The sequence below is a fragment of the Typopeltis vanoorti genome, chromosome 14 (assembly GCF_054136105.1).
Source record: "Typopeltis vanoorti isolate ZY-2024b chromosome 14, IOZ_Tvanoo_1.0, whole genome shotgun sequence".
NCBI classification, from domain to species: domain Eukaryota; kingdom Metazoa; phylum Arthropoda; class Arachnida; order Uropygi; family Thelyphonidae; genus Typopeltis; species Typopeltis vanoorti.
In genome coordinates, this window is record NC_143562.1 from 46,042,477 (window position 1) to 46,060,014 (window position 17,538).

Here is a 17,538-nt window from a genome sequence, read left to right on the forward strand (position 1 = left end):
CACCAACTGGATGATATACTCTTGCAAAGTGTTCGCTCAGTAGTTCCACTATATCGACTGATTCAGTGACCTCCTTACAATTGTCATTCCTTAAAATCATTCTGCTGTGTACAGTTTTTTTTTTTTTTTTTTGCTTGCAGCATATTGAAAGAACTGTTTGGGATTCTCTTTAGCTTGCATAGCTAGTTTCCTTTCATAATCGGCTTTTGCTTTTTTTGCCACACTCGTTACCCTTCTGGCCTGCGCTTTATACCGTTCGTGTGCCTGCAGGTCACCTTTCTCTTTAAATTCCCTCCACAGTTGTTTCTTTTTTTGCAGCTCAAGCTTAATGGTGTTATTCATCCATTTAACCCCCACTTGTTTTACTATTCTGATCCTAGGTATACAATCAGCCATAACCTCCTGTAAATGCTACTTGACCACTTCCCATGCTCTATCGACATCCAGCCCTTGCAGTTTTACATGCCATGGCACTGAACCAAGCAATCTCCTAAGCTTGTCATACTTGTCAGTACGGTAATTCCACATATACCTTGTCTTAATCAAAAATTCCACACCTTTAGCCACCTCCCAGATTAAGGGGGTAAGAGTGATCACTTTATGATCACTCTCACCAATAGATGGCAACATGGTTGCCACCTACTGGTTGCATGCTGTCATGTTTTCAATTACATGCTGTCTCAGATAGTTATCCCTTAATAATTGAATAAAATCCAGTTCCTTCCTCACATGTGTCCTCTCCTCCTTCCAATCAATGTTACCATAGTTGAAATCCCCCATAATAATTACCCTCCTTCCACTCATTGCTTCTATTTGCTTATGCATACTCTCTCCACCATCTATTCCATCACCTGGTCTATAGCAGCACCCAACTATATATTTTGTTCTGCCAGTCTTAATCTCACACCAAATAGCCTCAAATGAACTCTTTTAACTATCCTGCAATACAACTTCAATTCTCTTTGGCTGCAGTTCATTAGCTATCATCAATAACACTCCTCCCCCCATTTTAATTTCTCTGTCCCTCCTAAACACACTATAACCTACACATTCTATCCGACTAATTATATCATCTTCTGTCAGCCATGTTTTAGAATAGGCATAGGGTAAAACACTTGTAAAGACTTAGGCTTGTATCAAGTCTGGACGTGATGTAAGGGGAGTACTGCTCATAACCAGCACAAAGATTAATTTATAAAAAAAAAAAAACCTGTTCAATAGTCATGTCTCTTCTCACCATCTAATTATAGGTTAACAATTATAAAGTTGGCCGATTACCAAAGTTTTCAGGTTATTTTTGATATTAATGGCACAAAAACAACATTCATTTAGTTCATTATGAAAATTTCCAGTGAGTGACATTAAGCTCAATAACATTTTGAAATTTAAATGGCAATTTTGGATTTTCATTTTTATACTTTCATACTCTTCTGGTTCTCTTCTTTCTTAAATGCCTATGTCTCCCATTGCTGTTTGCATTTTTACTTTTTCATGTTGTCAGTTTGTGTGCTTTGAGTGGTGGTAAAGAAATTGGAAAGTAATCAGACAGAATTCAGTCAACTACTAAGGCTTTCTGAAGTAATTTACTTCACAGAACACAGTTACACAAACTGGAACAAATGGGAGGGTATATAAGGAGGGAATAAAAGAAAAGGAAAATCAGTGGCAAGCTGCAGGGCTCTGTGCTTAACTACTGCTGTTTAATTTGTACATAAATGATAAACGGAATAAGTGAAGGTATATATTTAATGGTTTGTTGATGATGATGCAAAATTAGATAACATAATAGTTAATGAAGGCAATGCGGACAGCTTGCAGGATGATTTAAATAGGTTGACAGTGTGGGCAAAAGATAGTGGATACCAGGTTAATGAAGAAAAGTGTCAAGTTATGCATTTTGGATGGAATTTGTGCACAGCCTTGTCTGGATTTACTGTGCACAAATCTAGTCACATTCTCTCCACCACTTCTTCGTCTCCCAAGAGGTGAAGTGGCAAGTGACCAAGATGATGATGAATGTCATTGTAGGGGGCATTCTTCCCCCCTACAATGACAGATTGAGGGTTTGTGGGTTGCAGAAGGTTGATGGACAGGTGAAAATGATGGGATATGACAGAAATGATTAAGTTAATAAAAGGATTTTACAAGACTGATGCAGAGAAAAGTTTTCAGCAATTGTCTAGAGGTGAGGAAGATAGAATAAGTGGTAATCCCTGGAAATCAAATAAGTGGTCAGTAAGAGCCTCAGAACTAGATTTTTAATTTAGAGAGTGTTGAATAAGTGGGATGGATTGCCATAGTACTTTGTCAGTGCATTCAAAGAGAGGTATGACAGATATTGTGTGGATAGCACAAATCTCCCATGATAAATCTTCAGATCCATAGAAGTTTTGAATAATAATAATAATGCAAGGTTCCTGCAATCCTTTGTGTGTTGTTGTGAATATATGATTTCTTCTCATTTCTTTCCCAGCATTTTCTTTGTTTATTGAACTCAGTTTTCACCCTTCTTGTATTTTCTAGTTTTAATACAAAACATGAATAAACTTTATGCAGTATGTTCCACTAATCCTTAAAAGATGTATTTTGTGACATGAATTGTGATTAAGTTGTGAAGGAATTCAGTTCATTTTAATCATGAAGGTTTTGTGCTCTTAGTGTGTATGCAATAGTGAGTTTAAAATAGCATTGATTCTATGGGACTTAGGTTTGGTCTTTTCTGTAATTCATTATAATGTATAATTTCATTATAGTGGTGTTTGCTATACCAAGTGTGTAGTGTATTGTTAATCTTTCTGCCACTTGAATATTAGGAGAAAGATTAAATACAATAGACACTCATTTTTCATCCGTCTTTTTAAATCAAACTGAAGATGCTAACATCAAGGCAATCAAAAATTCTATGAATAAAAAATAATATTATATTTATCATTAATTTAATTATATATTTATTATATTATATTTAATATTATATTAACTATATTAATCTGTTCTTTCTAATATTAATTAAAATGTCAACATATGTCTCGATTAAAAAAAAACCTCTCATGCTGGGTTAGTGTTTATTACCAATTCAATTCAACTTGTTATCTGTGAAGTTGATATTAATGGCACATTAATACAGTTCTCACATTCTCCACATATACAGTTGAACCTTGAGCAACATAGGGGTTAAGGGCACTGATCTCCCTCCCCCCCCGCATTGTTCGAAAATCTGCATATAACTTTTAACTCCCCAAAATCTTAGCTACTTAACTTCTACTGTTAACTGGAAGCTTTACCAATAGCATAAACAGTCGATTAACACATATATGATATGTATGTATTATATACTATATTCTTACAATAAAGTAAGCTAGAGAAAAGAAAATGTTATTAAGAAAATTATAAGGAAGTGAAAATACATTTACAGTACTGTATTTGTTGATACCATAAGTTTATGTCATCTGTTTACAAGATGAATCGCATGTCTGACAGCATCTACACCAATACTGTCTTATATGATACAAACCACTGTTATATGTATCACCAATACTACACATCAAAAATGAAAAGATAATGTGAAAAAGAAATTATTCAAATTTATTTACAATATAACGATTCATGCATTGATAATGAAAAAGCAATATGATTGCTTTATGGTAGCCTAATGCAATCGATATGATTGTTTCGCAGTAGCCTAGCCTACACACTAATGAATGAATTTATAATTTCATTCTAATTTTTTTATTTTATGCTAATTAATTAATTAACCATAATAACAGTTATATATTATATAATAACAGTTATTTTATGCAGTTATGATTTAATACTGCATCTTTAAGTTTGTTTACATTTCTCTCGACTGCGAATGACCATGTACAGTCTGTAAGCGTTTGTGAGCATATATTTTGATAAATTGTAACTTTTTTATAATAGATGTATATTTTAAGGTAGTAAATGATAAAATAGACTAGTATCTACATATATATTTTATGCAGTCTTGGGATACTTGACTTTTTCTTAATTTTCTCGGCTCATTTCTAAGCTACTTGATTTGTCTGTGATTTTTTTTCAAATTGTCAAAATCTCTAAAAAAATTTCTATATATTTATTCAAGAAAACTGAGTATAAGTGAATACGTGCAGTTCAAACCCACATTCTTCAAGGATCAACTGTATATATATATATGTGTGTGTGTAGGACTTTTATTTCTAACTCCCTTCCTCTTGACAGCACTTGAATTCTTCCTCATGGTCAATGTGGTCCAAATTCTGTTCCAACATGCTTTTGAGTGTTGATGCTAATATACTATACTATAATCTGGCTGTTGACATTGTTGCTAGGTATGTATGATGGAACTGTGATGTCTCTTTTTCAGTGACAAAATACTGTCACAGTTGAAAGAGACATCATAGTGTATACCCTCAAGGATATATTATATTATGATAATCCAACACAATATTTGGATCTAGCTAGTTTTGGATTGATAACTTTCTTCCAATATTTATTATTTATAAGGTGTCTGAGCTGACTATCTCTTATATTCTAATCTTCTGAGGCACAACTAAGTGCATCAATCCACCTGTATCTCGGTCTTTCTCTGGGTCTTTTTTCATGTTAGTTTAACTCAAACACTTATTTTGGTTATCTTCATCTTTCATTTTGTTCATTATTGCATGACTACTTTCTGATCTAATCTTGGGAGGGTCTTTAAATATCCTGCCATTTTTAAGTAACACTTCCCCTACCTTTTATCTGCCAGTCTATTTTATAACATCATGTTCTTTTCTTATATCATGTTTAATCTGGATCTGTTAACTTCCTTCATTAACTATCACATCTATGGCCGTAATTTCAAGTGTTTTATTTCTAACACATCTCTTGGATCAATATGCTAAAATTGATTTTATCATTGTCTTGTATACTACTAAGTCAACTCTCACTCTTGCAAACTTTTAGAAACCAAAGGAATAATGTGTTATAGTGCAAGATTTTTATATTAATCCCCCCATAGCATTGATGATATGATGCTCATATTATGGTTCAACAGAATAAAGGCATCCCAAAGAATGAATTAGACAAAAGGTTAATAATTCCAATATTTTGTAACTGTGAAAGAGACATCATCAGGGACATCCTGCCAGCATGGTTAGCTAAGTGGTAAGTGCATTGACACTCTCCAAACAAGAAGCTGTGGGTTCGAATACTGCCATAGGCATGAATGTTTGTGATTGTCTTTAGGTGGGAGATGAATTTTGTCACCTGGTGTGAGATTACTGCTCTGCTTGCTGGAGGCCTGAAGTTGCATGAAAAAGTCATGTTTAGTCTCTGGAGCAAACTTTTCAAACTTTCCAGACTTCCAGGATATAATATAAAAATTGTGACAGTGGAGACAAACCACACGAAGAATAAATGGAAGAAACTAGAATGAAAGCCTGAAGTCCTAAGAGGGTCTATACTCTCTATAAGCACTGGTAGGCAGCATTCGTTCTTTGGCAAGAGATCTAAAAATTATTGTTCACAACACCTTGGGAAATTTAATACAACATAGCATGGCACAGATAGTATTTTAGATCTGCTTCCGATTCAAATTTATCCATGTTTGTATTTATTGCAGTAAAGCACAGTAGTTTTTTCCTATTTGATTCTGTGAAGGGTATCCGAGGTCTGATCTGCAATCTTAATTAGCATAATTGTGGCAGTATATATATTTCTTATGTTCTTAAGATGAATGTTGGCAGCACTTCCGGTCTGCCCATAATAAATAAGTTGCCAAAACATGGTACATACCTTGTAGTATATGCCTGGAAATGGGAGAGCAGAGAGTTGGCCCTTAGGAGAGTGGATAAGGATAGCCAGCTCCATGTAAGGTTTGAAAGCAATACAAAAATTATATTTCTTTAAAATTCTAGCTATGATTTTCTGAAGTGCCATAGATAAAGGGATTAGTAAACATATTACCATAATTTGGATGCTGAGAGAGTTGTGGGAAGGTGATAAGAACAAGTTATGCTTTAGGCTTTCAATCTAATTTATTAAACTTATTTTTGGTATGGTCTGTGTGTGTGTGTGTGTGTGTGTGTGTGTGTGCTGTTACAATTTTTATATTGCATTACTGATGATGTTGCTGACACAGACATCAAATAGTGGAATCATTAAATCCATGTTTATTTTCTTCCTTATAATGTCTTCATTCCATTAAAAACTATATAACAGGGGTGACCAACTATGCGTCCTTTTGGAACCAAAATAATTTGGGTAAGACTTAGAAGAGCCGCAACCTTTGACCAATGCGATGGTATGGGAGTGAGCATGAGCATGGCGAGGTTGTAACGAACTTGTAAGAACTGCTTTGACTAATTACACACCTAATTTTAAGGAGCTTACTAAGAAAATGGATATAAGGAAGACCTCTATTAGTAAATAACTAAAATTATTGTGTTTCGACTTTAAAATTATTCTAATTGTTCAAAGTAAACTTCATTTAATGTGTTTCGAATTAAACTTTTTTATTGCAGTAATTTTTATTAATCCTGTTTTTTTTTTCTCTCTACTATGTTTTTTTTAAATTTAGTTCCTCTTCTCTTTTTGTTTATTTTTTCCTGGTAGATTGTGAAGAGCCACGTGACACGAGCCGCATGCGGCTCACGAGCCACATTGTGGCCACCCCTGCTATATCTTCAACCAACGATTAAGAATAAGCACAACTAATTAGTCTTAGATGGCATTTTTTGGTAGTGTGTTATTATGGTGTGTAAATTCACTGTTTGCTACAGTGAGGGTTGACTTCTCTGCTACAAATAAATTTATTTTAATTTGCTCCTTACTACATCAACTTACTTATTTGAATATCTAGTTCCATATTCAGTTTGTTCTCGTCATTAAAAATTGTGCAAATAGCTTCATGTGTTCTTGTTACATAAGTTTGCTGTCTGAGAATGTAATCCAGTTTTCACATTTTTTCTATCCATTTTTATAGTTCTTTCTTTTTGCAATTTCCATACAAAATTTTCTAGAGCAATTACTATTTGATGAAAAACTAAGGTTTTCTTAGGATATCATCATCATCTGCATAATGTAAAGAAAACTAATCAGATTTAACATCACCTTCCTTAATAAGAGGGCTTTAAAGATTATAAACTGTAAACAGAGAGAGAGGAGATAATGTACAGCCCTACACTACACGTTTTAATATCATGTCATCCTACAAAACAATTCTGTTAATTTGTAACTCGTATAAGATAGAGATATTAATACTCTGTATAATGTCCCATTCACATTATACAGATTTATGAACAGTTCTTCACTTAGTAATCTTATATTAGCAACCTTTAGTCTAAACCAAACTTTTCCTTTTCAATTTTCTAGTCAACTTTTTTTGCAGTAAAGTTTCTTTTTTTTCTCATACTGTTTTAAAAAACAGGCAGCAAAAAGTAAACAAGATAAACAGGCATCAAAAATATAACAGCAACAATAGCCTCAATTTCTAACTAAATTCTAACTAGAGGTCACTTAAAAATAACTAGGTAGCAACCTCCCATGAAGTCTTTAAGGACTGTGAAGAATTTGACCAGGCCTTTTGACTCAGTGTCCAACATTTACCTACTTGTGATGCACTAGTAGGTATGACTTGGATACTGTCTGAATAAGAATGGGCTAGCAGTTTTGGATTTAGTAGACCAAATTATATCCTTAAGCTTAAAAGAAAACAAAATCTCTGTTGTATTTGTAAGCAAACTTGGGTGAACAGTGAAAATTCAGCTACTAGAAAAAACTCCAACTTAGCATCAGCAGAGTAAGAAGCATCAATAGAAAAGAAATAGAATGGGAAGAAGAAGAATTACAGAAGTACCATGCCGATGTAATTGGTGTGATGAGGGGAAAAAAAAGTGAGATTTTTTTTTGATAACAAATACAAGATGTTACATTTAGGCAATACTAATCAGGGAAAGGAAAGAGTAGCTCTAGTATTCAAGAAGATAATGAAAAATTATTGAAATATTACAAGGATCTCAAGTTTTAAGTTTTGTAAGCTTGAAAAAACATACGACAACGTTGGCAAGCAAGAAACTATTCAAAATGCTACAACTATATGGTATAAATGGGATTTTGCAGCAAGCAATGCACAAGGGAAAAGCTGTTTGAAATGCTACAATTATATGGTAAAAACAGGACATTACATCAAACAACATATAATCTATATCTGAGTTGCAAGGTCAGCTGTTAGAATTGAAGGAGGTATAGGAAGATGGGTTGATGTTAACTCAGCTGTGACATAAGGATGCACATTATCTTCACTATTATTCAACATCTGGATTACATTATGAAGAAAGTGTCATTAGGCATGGCATAAAAAAATGGCGATATTCAACTTAGCTCTTTAATTTATGCAGATAACAGATAAAGACATACTCTTAAATAAATCCAGTACAAGTCTATAGAATTTCCTAAGTAAACTGAATTCTGTAATAAAGTTGGTGTGAAAATTAGCACTAAAATGACAAACCAATTATTTAAATTTAATTAAGCAAATTAAATATGGAAATAGATAACAGAATAAACATGGCTGGTCTGGTAGGGAGTCAACTGAATATATTTATATGGAAGAAGAGAGAAATTAGTTAAACTTTATAGTAGATGTATACAAGATAATGTTGAAACCAATTTTAATTCATGAATCTGAGAGCTGAGTTAGAAATTAAAGTTGATAAAAGAATTGGAGACCAGATATAAAAGTTTTAAGATAATTTATGGGAGTGAACAGATGACATCAATAGCATATTCATATCAAAAATAAAGCTATTAGGAAGGAATCTGACAATGCTAGCATTCACGAATGTAGGAGTACAGCTAATCTCAGGTAGCATGGTCGCTTAAACAAAATCATCCAGGAGAAGACCAAAATCCAGGTGGATTGGCAGAGTTAGAAGTGCTTAGAAGACCAAAATATAAGATCTGACAATATTGAATGATGACAAAGAAGAGAATAATCTGGAGGAAAACTGTTGACAGGAAGTTATAATGTGAAAATTTCATGTAGTATTACCATAGTATCCTGTACACCATTGAGGATATACAGGAATTTGATGAGGTCTAATATTAAAACTATAGCAGTGTTTTCTGAAAGTGAAATACAATCTGTTCATCAAAAAGTTTATCTCGATCAAGCTTTTGAAATTCTTTCATGAAGTTTTTTTTTTTTTCCCTGCACCAATGAAGTCAGAAAGCTTCACCTTACTCATTAAGATATACCTAATGTCGTGACAGCTGCTTAAACCTGCACAGCCACCTGATTTTTTCTGGATGGCTGAGTATCTAATTTTCAATTTTCTCAGAATTGCAAGACAAGTTTCTACCATAAAACAGCTTAGCTTGAATGGCAGAAAGTATGTTAACTGCTGAAATCAGCACCTAATAGGCAATTCAGAAGAAAAGTAAAGACATTTTGAGATGCTACTATAATAGTAATTTTTTTCTCTAATTTTATTACATTTCTTAATTTTAAGTTACATTACAGTTTAACATCTTTCTACAGATATAAAGAAATTAGATTTTTATAAAAAATACAATTTCTAGTATTCATGAAATTTATGAGTCTGATAAATGTTTATATATGAGCAATTATATGTTATGGAGAAAAGCTATTCCAGATACTGGTCAACACGATCAGTTTACAAATTCTGGATAAATGGGAGATTACAAATATGAAATATGCATAAATCAACTGATTGAGTTTTCACATATACTAATGGAAATGGAGTTTGCATGAATATAATAGCTGCTTAAAAACTTACTGTTTAGGGATGACAGGAGTGGAGGATCCTCCAGGAATAACTCCTAAAAGATTGTCCCATCCACCAATCACTCCACCTGCATGATGTTCAATCAGTTCTCGCAGTGGAATTGACATTTCTTCTTCCACGGTGCATGGATATTTAACATGTCCCGAAATGTTAAATAGCTAAAAAGTTGAAATGAATAAATAAAGTTAATTAATTTATCAATGTTTAGGATCAACATATTTTGCTTCATAAATTTTCTTATTATTATACATTCATTATTAACATCTGACCTCCATGGAGTCAGAGACTCATCATGAGAGGTGTACCCTATCACACACAAAGCTCATTCAACATGTCTTAAACTGTTTCAATGAGTCTACATTCATAATATACTCAGGCAATGCATTCCACTCACAAACCATTCTCCATGTAAAGCCCACACCCTCCTTATAGTAGCTCAGGATGGCCTCTTCTTCTACGCCCTCTCCCATTCTATGAAAATTCTCTTCTATGTCAAGCCGATAACAACCCCTGACTAACTTATATGTCTCAATCATATCCCCCCCCCTCCTTCTATTCATGTGGCTTTGCAATTTGCATTCATATTCCTCACATTCCAAAGACCACTGACCACCTTTGTGAATCTTCTCTAGACCCTTTCTAACATATCCTCTTCATTCATTATATTTTTTATGTGATAATGTTTTTATTGTTTTTATCAACAGATAGGATAATTGCAATATGTTTGTTTTATGAAAGGAACATACTAAAAAACACTCCATGATTTCAATAGCAATATTAGTTATTTCTTTGAAGATGTATATAATGTATTGCCACCACCTTATTTATTGGAGGTTGATGTGACTTGAAAAAGTTCTACATTTGGTTTCTAGAGCAGTTTTCAGATTATCTAACCCATAGGTTCCCAAAGTGGGCGGTACCGCCCCCCAGTGGGCGCTGAAGCCTTCTGGGGGGGGGGGGGGGCTATAGTGGGATAAGAAGCATTTGGGGGCATTCAGGCGGTCTAGGGGTCGGTGGCTCTTTATAGAAGAAATTAATAATATATATTTAAAAATTAATTATTTTCGTGATTTTGCGATTAGATAATAATTTAAAATTTAAATATCGAATTTTAATTCATCTTAAGCCGACCTTACATGATCAATTTTTTTTTTATCAATTTTCTATTTCAATTATTTAATCATTTGAAAATTTACTATGTCAGATAGAAATAGATGTCAATTTTCCATGTCAATGAGAAAATAGAGCCTGTATATATGTGTGTATAATAGGTTATGTTTACAGTAGCAAATATATTCATTATATTTCATTTCAAAATATATATAAAATATATAAAACCACTTTTCTAATTGATTTGTACAAAAATAAACCCAATTTTATATAATTTAATATTACGAGTAAACATGATAATGGCAATAAAGAAATAAATTTGTAAATTTTAGTTAGCCTAGTTAGTACTAACTTATATTGCTAACTAGAGGGAAAAAACAAAGCAAATATTATTCGCAACTTATTATACTGTTTTCTGTGGTTATGTTTTGTAGGTTTGTTGTTTATATCTTGTGTAATTATTTTATTTATTAATTATTATTTATGATTATTCAGACAATGTTGTGGTCGGACGAACAAAATGCGCTTGCGTGCAAAATAAAAAGTTGAACGTGTCATACAGGATATTTTAACTTCTATTTTTTATATACTTAAAAAATGTATTCATTTTTTGCTATTGTAAAAATTGATCGTGCCATACAGGCTTTAGTCTCCACGCAGCAGACGAGCCTTAACTAGTAGTATGTCGGTCAACTATTACGTAGGTAATTTTCACTCAATTCAGCATGCTTTGACAGGAATATGGGTGCTTGCAGTGATCAAAGCACGAGCACGAGTATCGCAAACAAGCCAATGCATGCAAGTCGACGCGGGCTAGATTTCAAATCTATAAATACCAGTGGTTTAGGAATAAGTTTCATTATTTTTTGTGTGCTTTGCCAACAATCATCAGTTGAAAGTGTGATAGATAAGTGGAGTCATACAAAGTGTAAATTAAATCTTTTATTTTGTGAATATTTTTGCAAATTTTATTACTTCATTATGTCTGAATATAAGAAGAAATGTCAACAGTATAGTATTAAGTATTTGAAATATGGTTTTATTCAGTCTCAAATATTTGAAATATGGTTTTATTCAGTCTCAAATATTTGAAATATGGTTTTATTCAAACTGTTATAATGGGGGCGTTACAAAATTTATGTCTTGCAAAGTAGGCGGTGGCCCGAAAAAGTTTGGCAACCTATAATCTAACCATTAGCTCAACTATAGTACAAGGGAGAACAGATGTTCAACCTTTCATATGTGGGATTCATATAAAAGAAATTCCATATAATTACAACATCTGTAATTATTGTGAAATAGAAGCATGACATTTATTAAATATAATTTATATCTGAAATTAACTGTGCATATACAGTTGATCCTTGAACAATGGCAGGTACACTTATATGTGAATTTTTTTCAATAAATATATTGGAAAAAATTTTGGAGATTTGCAACAATTTGTAAAAATTTTAGGTGAACTGCATAACTTAGAAATATCGAAAAACTTAAGAAACAGTTAAGTATGTCATGAATTCATAAAATATATTATTATTATTATTGTTCCAGGCAACTCCAAGGAGTCGACAGACTCATCGAGGGAGGCCCTAACATCATGTCAAGAACAACTATTCGACATTGACACAGTATCTATCATACCTTGCCTTGAACTCATTCACGGTCGTAGCACCCACAACACACTCTGGAAGCTTATTCCACTCATTCACCACTCTCCAAGTAAAAAACCTAGCTCTAACACCCTTGTCAACCATGCTCTTGCCCAGCTTCCATGCATGGCCCCCTAGTCCTCCCACCACCAGTCATATTTTCAAAAATATCTTCTGGATCAATCTTGTAGAAACCCTTCAGTAATTTGAATGTCTCAATCATATCAACTCTCCTTCACCTATTGTCCAATCCAATCTCTGCAATCCACAAATCTTCAACCTATTCTCGTAAGGTTCATTCCACAGACCTGCTATCATCTTGGTCACTCGTCTCTGGATCCTCTCCACTTCCTCCCCATCACGAAGAAACCCTGGTGCTCATAACTGGGCACAGTAGTTCAGATGGGGTCTTATCAAGGCTCGATACAGAGGAACAACAACTTGTTTGTCTCTGCATGTTAAAGTATTTTTCAGAAGTCAAGTGATTTGATGAGCTGATTTAGTCACTTTTGCAATGTGCTCCCTAAACTTCAATTCTCTATCCACCAACACTCCCAAATCCCTGGCCTCATCAATCTCCTGGAGTACGGTTCCACCAATGTGATATACTGCTGCTATTCTTTTCACCCCCAAAGTGCATAACCTTACACTTTGCCACATTAAATTGACATCCATTTTTCCTAGCGCAGTCCTCCAAACTATCCAAATCTGTGCACTCACAATTGCTCTACCCAACTTTGCATCATCAGCAAACAAGTGAACACTTCCTCTCAAATCCTTTCCTATATCATTGATGAACAAATTGAAAAGCAGTGGTCCAAGAACAGAGTCCTGTGGCACACCACTAGTCACAAGCCGTCTTTTAGACTCCACTCCTGCATAAACCACTCTCTGGTATCTTTCCTTCAACCACCCTCCTATCCATCTCACCAACCCTATATCTATCCCCATCTGCTCCAGTTTACTGATTAGGGTTATATGTGATATCCTGTCAAAGGCCTTGGCAAGGTCCAGTAGTATCACTGTAAACCCATTACCCCTATCCAGTTCAGCCGTCACTGTGTTATAGAACGTGAGCAGGTTACTGAGGCATGATCTACCCTTCACAAAACCATGTTGTCCCCTATACAATATCCCATTTTCATCTATCCAATCCTGTATTCTTTTCTTGACTAATTTCTCTAAGACCTTGACAATGATTCCTGATATGCTAATCGGTCGGTAATTTACAACAGCAGTCTTGGAACCATCTTTATGCAGTGGAACTATTTTCCCCTCTTTCCACCCCCTCGGGACTAACCCAGACCCTAGACTCAAATTAAACAAAATGGTCAAGGGTACTGACAATTCATTAGCTGCTTCTCGTACGACACAAGCTGGTATGTATACCATCCAATCCCACGGATGTATTGACATTGAGGTTATGCAATAGACTACTCACCTCCGCTTCATTCACCACAATTCCCGTATAATCTACTGGTTTATTCGTTTCTGCAATGTCACCACCTGGATGATATATACTTGCAAAGTGCTCACTCAGTAACTCAACTATATTAACTGATTCAGTTACCTCCCTACCATCGGCATTCTTTAAAATCATTCTGCCATGTACATTTTTCCTTTTACTTGCTACATATCTAAAAAACTGTTTAGGATTCTCTTTAGCCAGCATGGCCAATGTTCTTTCATAACCCTTTTTTGCATTTCTTACCACACTCGTTACCCTTCTGGCCTGCGCTTTATACCGTTCGTGTGCTTGCCAGTCACCTTTCTCCTTAAATTCCCTCCATGTTTCTTTTTTTTGCAGCTCAAGCTTAATGGTGTTATTCATCCATTTAACCACCAGTTGATTTATTATTCGGACTCTAGGTATACAGTCAGCCACTGCTTCATGCAAACACTTCTTAACTACCTCCCATGCACTATCGACTTCTAGTCCTTGCAGTTGTACATGCCATGGCACTGAACCAATCAAACTCCTAAGCTTGTCATACTTTCCAGCCCGATAATTCCACATGTACCCTGTCTTAATTGAAAATTCTACACCTTTAGCCACCTCCCAAATCAAGACCCTATGATCACTCTCACCGATTGGTGGCAATATGGTCATATTTGTTATAGTCAAATCCTCAGATGTAATTACTAGGTCAAGCACTCTCTGACCCCTAGTATTTTCCATTACATGCTGTCGCAGATAGTTATCCCTTAATAACCGCATAAAATCCAATTCCTTCCTCCCGTGTGTCCACTCCTCACTCCAATCAATGCGACCATAGTTGAAATCTCCCATAATAATTACCCTCCTTCCACTCATTTCTTCTATTTGCTTGTGCATACTGTCACCACCATCTTTTCCATCACCTGGTCTATAGCAGCACCCAATTGTATATTTAGTTCTGCTAGCCACAATCTCACACCAAATGGCCTCAAATGTGCTCTTTTCTCTATCCTGCAATTCAACTTCTATTCTCCTTGGCTGTAGCTCATCAGCTATCATCAACAATACTCCTCCGCCCATTTTATTCTCCCGGTCATTCCTGAACACACTATACCCATCACATTCAATCCCACTAGCTATATCATCTACAGTCAGCCATGATTCACTTAATACCAATAACCTGTGGTCTGGAAGTGCCAATCATGGCCAAAAACTCTTCCTTCTTGTTCCTAATACTCCTAGCATTAGTGTACATGAATTTAAGACCCCCATTAGCCCCAACCCTACCTTGATGCCTTATATTAACTATCCCACTCTGATTTGTTGTCCTTATTCGCTCGGGCATATTATATTCATTCATACATTCAACTGCCTCCCTAAGGACAGTATATCTACCCCCCCCTTAATAAATCTAGTTTCCCTGAATTTGCACATCCACTACATTCAGCAACACTTTCTCAAGTCTTCTTACACCGTAACCATTCAAATGCAAGCCATCCATCTTATACAGATCCTTTCGCCCATCAAACTCACTCCACACATCCACAAATTCCACACCACTCGTCATACATAACCCACGCATAAAGTCATTTGCAATTATAGCCCTCCTTTTAAACATTTCACTGTCATACCGTGGCAAAAGACTAATCATTCTAACTCTCTCACTCTTTTCTTTTGCTACCTCAAACAATTCATTCAGGTCGTCTATCATTTCCATTTTATCTCCTTTCAAATCATTCGTACCTGCCACAACAATCATTTCTTTCGCCCTTTCCTTTTGCTCTCTAATAGACTCAGTTACATCCTTTATGGTCGCACCAGGTTGGTACGATTTTGTCAGATCCTCTACTAACACACCTTGTACTAATGAGTCTCCATACAGCACTCTATCCTTCATTTTGTTCATGTTCACACTCATACGCCTATTTTTCCTGTCATACTTTTTATTATTGGCTGGTTCATTCAGTCGACTTTTGCTCATATGCTCTAGCTGCTGTTTTGCCCTTTGTATCGCACCATTCAACAACGCGATCTCACTCATTGCATCTATCTCATCTTTTTTATTCTCTGTAAAACCATTAATACTATCATTCACACTTTCTACATTCACACTCTCACAATTCTCTGGTACAACCTCGCCGTTTCTTGTAATATCCCTATTTTCTTCATTCTGAAGTTTGACAAAAATATCACACTCACGATCTGAAATACACGTCAATTCCTCATTCTCCCTACATTTTCTACACACATTCACTCCTTTATTATCATCTAACCACACTCTGACCGCACTCCGCAAAGCATACATTTCGCAGATAGTACACTGAATCATCTCCTTTACATTACTGTTCTTGAAAGAAGATAGCGAACCATCATTACTGGCTGCCATTTTCCTTCGTACTGGAGCCATACTAGTAACGTATTTTATCAAATTATAAATTATAAACACCAAAAACACACAAACAGACGCACTAACAGAGCAAGGCAAACAAAACTACGCAATATTAAAGTAAATTTATCAATGATAACTGAAAATAATGCTTATCTTATCAGGAGCTTTCACGAACACTACACACTATGAATCCCTCTAGCGGCGACTTCCCGACATAGATTATGTTATAAAACACTTTAGTGCACTAACTATACTAATAAAACTACCATAATATACTAAAATTACCAATTAAATCTAACAAAATATTAATAAATCAACAAAAATCACAAATCTTTCAGGAGCTCTCCGACAGTACGTCCTTTCACCAGCTAGCCTCGACACCACTATAGATACTATTCATACTAGTATTCATAGATATAGTCTGTTTTATCATTTACTACCATAAAATATACACAGATCTATTATAAAAAGTTAAGATTTATCAAAATGTAAACAAATGTGAAGATGCAGTATTAAACCATCATTGCATAAAATTAACTGTTATTTATTAATTAGTTAAATTTATTTAATTAATTAGAATAAAATAAAAATTTTATAACAATCCATTCATTAGTGTATAGGCTAGGCTACTGTGAAGTAATCGTAATGATTACACTAGGCTACCATAAAGAATCATTTTGCTGCTTCTTTGTTATCAATGCATGAACCTGTAAATAAATATGAATTTCTTTTTCACATTATCTTTTCATTTCTGATGTCCATTGTTAGTAATACGTAAAACATCTACAGTGTTTTGTATCACATAAGATAATATGCCAGCAAAGGTTGGTCGATTGGTAGAGCCATTCACGCAAAAAGTTAAGCAAGTTTGAGCGTGGTTAGTAGTTGGAAGGAGTTCAATTGTTCAATGCTGTTGCCACACTCTCCCTCGATGAGTCTTTGGACTCCTTGGAAGTGTCACACAATAATAATAATAATAATAATAATATTGATGTAGGTACTGGCAGACACACAGACATTTCATCTTGTAAACAGATGACATAAACTTAGTATCGATAAACACTGTATAGTACTGTAAATATATTTTCTCTTCCTTATGATTTTCTTTCAATTTACTTTATTGTAAGAATACAGTATATAATACATATAACATATATAATATGTGTT

General features: G+C 34.6%; 1 protein-coding gene across 1 annotated transcript in view; it reads right to left on the minus strand.

Annotated features, from left to right (window-relative positions):
* LOC150099421 (NADH dehydrogenase [ubiquinone] flavoprotein 1, mitochondrial-like) overlaps positions 1-17,538 on the minus strand; it is a 242,170-nt gene that overhangs the window by 48,315 nt on the left and 176,317 nt on the right. The window contains exon 8 of the mRNA XM_090404424.1: positions 9,777-9,943. Coding sequence (XP_090260550.1) covers positions 9,777-9,943 — 167 coding nt within the window. The remainder of the gene's footprint in view (positions 1-9,776; positions 9,944-17,538) is intronic.